General features: G+C 63.4%; 1 protein-coding gene across 1 annotated transcript; it reads left to right on the top strand.

The window, feature by feature from the left end:
- The first annotated feature begins 2,998 nt into the window (after positions 1-2,998).
- INSM1 (INSM transcriptional repressor 1) lies at positions 2,999-5,963 on the top strand. The gene has a single exon (XM_073672459.1). It carries the CDS (start codon positions 3,188-3,190, stop codon positions 4,451-4,453), a length of 1,266 nt encoding a protein of 421 aa, XP_073528560.1. The 5' UTR covers positions 2,999-3,187; the 3' UTR covers positions 4,454-5,963.

Below are 5,963 nucleotides of genomic sequence, written 5' to 3'. Positions count from 1 at the left end.
CTATTTTTTACATGAGCAATTTGATAAATAATGGAGGCGGTTTGTTATCTTTATATGTGATGTATCGGTGACACACCCCACCTGAGCCGGTGACCGCCTGCCGGTGACTTCTAATGGGCGAGTCTGATCCAGAACACGGCTCTGCTGCTGCCGGCTGTGATATGTTACATGACCACCATCGGGCCAGGTGGAAAACCGTTCATGTGGGCGACTGCACTGGTGCTGGGCCCTTAGTTTTACCCATGGACGTTTACTATGTGCGTCTGAACAGGTCCCAAATACTGAGAGAGCACTGACACAGATACTGGGAATACCGCTCCTGCCGCAGAGCCGTCACCTGTGGTGATACCGACAGTGAAGTTGGCAGTGGTACAGGCAGGGACGGTGGCAGTGGTATAGGCAGGGACGGTGGCAGTGGTACAGGCAGGGACGGTGGCAGTGGTAATGGCAGGGATGGTGTCAGTGGTACCGGAAGTGATACCGGCAGTGATGGTGGTAGTGGTAATGGCAGGGATGGTGGCAGTGGTACCGGCAGGGATGGTGGCAGTGGTACCGGCAGGGATGGTGGCAGTGGTACCGGCAATGATGGTGGCAGTGGTACCGGCAATGATGGTGGCAGTGGTACCGGCAATGATGGTGGCAGTGGTACCGGCAGGGATGGGGGCAGTGGTACCGGCAGGGATGGGGGCAGTGGTACCGGCAGGGATGGGGGCAGTGGCACCGGCAGGGATGGGGGCAGTGGCACCGGCAGGGATGGGGGCAGTGGCACCGGCAGGGATGGGGGCAGTGGCACCGGCAGGGATGGGGGCAGTGGCACCGACAGGGATGGGGGCAGTGGTACCGACAGGGATGGGGGCAGTGGACCGACAGCGATGGGGGCAGTGGTACCGACAGTGATGGGGGCAGTGGTACCGACAGTGATGGGGGCAGTGGTACCGACAGTGATGGGGGCAGTGGTACCGACAGTGATGGGGGCAGTGGTACCGACAGTGATGGGGGCAGTGGTACCGACAGTGATGGGGGCAGTGGTACCGGCAGGGATGGGGGCAGTGGCACCGGCAGGGATGGGGGCAGTGGCACCGGCAGGGATGGGGGCAGTGGCACCGGCAGGGATGGGGGCAGTGGCACCGGCAGGGATGGGGGCAGTGGCACCGGCAGGGATGGGGGCAGTGGTACCGACAGTGATGGGGGCAGTGGTACCGACAGTGATGGGGGCAGTGGTACCGGCAGGGATGGGGGCAGTGGTACCGGCAGGGATGGGGGCAGTGGCACCGGCAGGGATGGGGGCAGTGGCACCGACAGTGATGGGGGCAGTGGTACCGGCAGAGATGGGGGCAGTGGTACCGACAGGGATGGGGGCAGTGGTACCGACAGGGATGGGGGCAGTGGACCGGCAGCGATGGGGGCAGTGGTACCGACAGTGATGGGGGCAGTGGTACCGACAGTGATGGGGGCAGTGGTACCGGCAGAGATGGGGGCAGTGGTACCGACAGTGATGGGGGCAGTGGTACCGACAGTGATGGGGGCAGTGGTACCGGCAGGGATGGGGGCAGTGGCACCGGCAGGGATGGGGGCAGTGGCACAGGCAGGGATGGGGGCAGTGGCACCGGCAGGGATGGGGGCAGTGGACCGGCAGCGATGGGGGCAGTGGTACCGACAGTGATGGGGGCAGTGGCACAGGCAGGGATGGGGGCAGTGGCACCGGCAGGGATGGGGGCAGTGGACCGGCAGCGATGGGGGCAGTGGTACCGACAGTGATGGGGGCAGTGGTACTGGCACGGATGGGGGCAGTGGTACCGGCAGGGATGGGGGCAGTGGCACCGGCAGTGATGGGGGCAGTGATGGTGGCAGTGGTACCGGCAGTGATGGAGGCAGTGGTACCGGCAGGGATGGTGGCAGTGGTACTGACAGGGATGGTGGCAGTGGTACCGACAGGGATGGGGGCAGTGGTACCGGCAGGGATGGGGGCAGTGGTACCGGCAATGATGGTGGCAGTGGACCGGCAGCGATGGGGGCAGTGGCACCGGCAGGGATGGGGGCAGTGGCACCGGCAGCGATGGGGGCAGTGGTACCGGCAGGGATGGGGGCAGTGGCACCGGCAGGGATGGGGGCAGTGGCACCGGCAGGGATGGGGGCAGTGGTACCGGCAGGGATGGGGGCAGTGGCACCGGCAGGGATGGGGGCAGTGGCACCGGCAGGGATGGGGGCAGTGGCACCGGCAGGGATGGGGGCAGTGGCACCGGCAGGGATGGGGGCAGTGGCACCGGCAGGGATGGGGGCAGTGGCACCGGCAGGGATGGGGGCAGTGGTACCGGCAGGGATGGGGGCAGTGGCACCGGCAGGGATGGGGGCAGTGGCACCGGCAGGGATGGGGGCAGTGGCACCGGCAGGGATGGGGGCAGTGGTACCGGCAGGGATGGGGGCAGTGGCACCGGCAGGGATGGGGGCAGTGGCACCGGCAGGGATGGGGGCAGTGGCACCGGCAGGGATGGGGGCAGTGGCACCGGCAGTGATGGGGGCAGTGGTACCGGGATGCTCAGGACCCGGCTGTTTTGTGTCATGTCTGGAACAGATAACAGCGGAGATCATCGGCCGGAACAGGGGACTTCCGTGCTGGAGATGGCGGACCGGTGATGTCCCCCCTCATCCTGCAATCTCGGGGTGCGGACCCCTCGGCTGAACACGGGGGCTGTGACCGGGAGGGAGGCATGCTGCACGTGTAACAGAAGCTATTGCGGAGCCGGTGATATCAGCTGTGACTCGCGGACAGCAGGCAGCCCGGCCGCCCAGTATCAGCCCTGTGCCCCGGCCGCAGTGCGGGCCGTGCTGTGGGATGGGCGGGTCACCGGCGCCCTCGCCCCCTCCTCCCGGCACGTGTGTCCGGCCATTGAGATGCAGCGAGGCGTGAGGTCGGGCGGGGCCGGGCGTGTGCCGCCGCCGGAGGGGAGGGGCGGGGCTCAGGTACATCTGCCGCTCGCTCCTGGCCCCGCCCCCCGCGCACTCCAGCCGCCGGGCCTGGCCTGGGATTGGCTGCGGCGCTGACAGCTCGGCGTGCGCTCGGAACATCGCGGCTTATAAAGAGGAGGCGGCCCGGGGGCTGAGGATCCACAGATCGTGCAGCACCTCGGACAGAGCCGCCGAGGCCAGAGCAGCACCTCGGACAGTGCCCGCACCGCCGCCCGCAGACATGCCCAAAGGCTTCCTGGTGAAGAGGAGCAGAAAGTCCCCGCCCGTGTCCTACCGGGTCCGGGATGAGGATGAGGAGCGCGGCCAGTGGCTGATGATCGCTGCTGTGTCCGGGCAGCGGCCGGAGCTGTGTCCACCAACAGGAGGCTCTGCGGCCCCGGCCAGTCCAGACCGAGCGGCCCCGGCTCCCCCCTGCAGTCCCCGGCAGCCCCCGGCCGGTCAGTACGGGAACCCCGACTCCGTGCAGCAGTCCCTGTCCAGCCCGACCCGCCCGGTGAGCCGCGACTACCTGGAGCGCAGCTTCAGCCTGGGCTCCCCGGTGTCCGCAGAGTCCTTCCCGGCTCTGGTGCCGTCCATGGAGCCGCTGCTGTATGCGCCCACCGACCTGAAGCTCAGCTCCTCCGGGAACCTGCCGCCGGCCTCCTCCGCCTCCTCCGGGCTGCCCCTGAAGCGTCCGGCCGAGCCCCACAGCAAGATGAGCGCTCACCCGGCCGCCAAGCCGCCCGCCGCCAAGAAGACCAAAGCCATCCGCAAGCTGACGTTCGAGGACGAGGTGACCACGTCCCCGGTGCTGGGGCTGAAGATCAAGGAGGGTCCGGTGGAGCCGCCGCGCAGCTCCGGCCACAAGCCGCTGGGGGAGTTCATCTGCCAGCTGTGCAAGGAGGAGTACAGCGACCCGTTCTCCCTGGCGCAGCACAAGTGTTCCCGCATCGTGCGGGTGGAGTACCGCTGCCCCGAGTGCGACAAGGTGTTCAGCTGCCCGGCCAACCTGGCCTCGCACCGCCGCTGGCACAAGCCCCGGCCGCCCCAGGTGCCCAGCGCCCCCGCCAAAGACACTGAGCCGCTCAGCGACCGCGACACCCCGAGCCCCGGCGCCTCCGAGGCCGGCTCCGAGGACGGCCTGTACGAGTGCCCGCAGTGCGCCAAGAAGTTCCGGCGCCAGGCCTACCTGCGGAAGCACCTGCTGTGCCACACCGCCGAGGAGCTGCTGTACCCGGAGGAGCGGAGAGCCAAGAGCCCCGGGCCCATCAACCTGAGCGGCAGCGCCGAGTGCCACCCGTGCCCGGTGTGCGGGGAGAGCTTCCCGGGGAAGAGCAGCCAGGAGCGGCACCTGCGCCTCCTGCACTCCTCCCAGCTGTTTCCCTGCAAGTACTGCCCGGCCACCTTCTACAGCTCGCCCGGCCTCACCCGGCACATCAACAAGTGCCACCCCTCCGAGAACCGGCAGGTGATCCTGCTGCAGGTGCCCGTGCGCCCGGCCTGCTGAGCCCAAAGACTGGGGGGCACATGGGGGGAGGCCTGAGGGGCATCATGGCTGCCCACCACTACCCCTTCCAAAGGGACTGCAGGACACATGCCAGGCTGAGTGCCCTCAGGGTGCCCGCTCAGCCCAGGATCTGCCAGCAATGGACTGCTGCCAAACCACGGCCCTGACCACTGTGCCCTGAGAGAACTGTGCCTTTCCTGATGCAACCGGCGCTGCCACCCTTCACCTTTACTTACTGTTCTCTTGCTGCCAAATGAAGCCCCAGCCAGAAGCGGGCGCACATCGGCTGTAGTGCATTATTGTGGTTATTGTGCTTTAAAGCAAGACAGCCAGTCACCTGCCCCGGGCAGGGGGCGCCATAGGGACTGTACCAAGGACTGTGCCCACCTGCTGAGGGAGGCAGCATCCCTGTAGGAAAGCAATAATGTTCTCCAGAGACCACCACTGAGAAATGAGCGGGCACTGCCCATGGAGGCGACGCAGTCCCTTCGCCCAACCCGGAGTGGCACCTTGCACTGTCTCACCACTTGGCATTGCACCTCCAGCCTTAATAGGGGTAACATTATTGCTGTGCTGCCTCCCGCCATCACTAGTGCTGCAGACATGTAATGGTGCTGTCTGCGCCCTCCTGCCCTGGCACCTGGCCTGGCACAGGACTGTGAGTGTAGCTGTTCTGTAGTCTGTTCTGTTGTAGGATGACATGAGAAATCCCGCTGTTCTTTGGTGTGTGTAGCCATGACGTGTTGGGGGGCTCCTGGTCCCCTGCCCGCTTTGCCCGCTCTCCCGTAGACAAGGTCTCCTGTAATTCTGTCCCTGTTTCTGTCTGGAGTCCTCATCTTCTGCCTTTGGTCCCAGCCTGTACCTGACCTGATGATTAGCTTTATGATGGCTGGTGAATGCCGCCGACTCCCGTCCGTCTCTGTATTTTCTGGTAGTGGGATGGGGGAGGGGAGACGTCTATTTAGTCTTTAGCCACAAATGCCTTGTCTCATAACTTGTAGAAGAAGCGAGAAACTGCCTTGTCCTTCACCAGTGTAGAGGCCGCCGGTCACCACGACTGCCGCCTGCCGGGCGCTCTCACTACTATCCAAATGTATATGTTAATTTTATGATTAATTATGTTTATTTATTCCTTTATTTATTTATGTGAATGACAGATGTGACTATGATTGATCACGCTTTTATTGGAGTATTTTTTTTTTTTTTTTGTAGAACGTTCCGAATTTTCAACCTCTGGGTTTTTTATTTATTTGCCTTCCTTTTTCTTCTCTAGTGAAGCATTAAGGGTTGCGCCTTTCTACATTCCTAAACAAATGGCTATTTCCATTCATTGTGCTTTAAGGGGCAGACGGCTCTTGTACGGATAGCTCTTAATGTCTAGAAGCAATCTCTTTTCTACATACATTATTTTCTTATCTGCTAGCTATTTATAGAGAGCTTCATAGAACTGTTTCCACTGTGTAACTATTTGCTATTCAAATAAAATATTTTCAAATTCAAATGTTAAAAA

This window comes from Phyllobates terribilis, unplaced genomic scaffold, assembly GCF_046119375.1.
Source record: "Phyllobates terribilis strain yellow unplaced genomic scaffold, ASM4611937v1 Scaffold_3__8_contigs__length_932513732, whole genome shotgun sequence".
Taxonomy (NCBI): domain Eukaryota; kingdom Metazoa; phylum Chordata; class Amphibia; order Anura; family Dendrobatidae; genus Phyllobates; species Phyllobates terribilis.
Note: the sequence above shows the minus strand (reverse complement) of the source record. Positions and strands in the feature narration are given on the sequence as shown.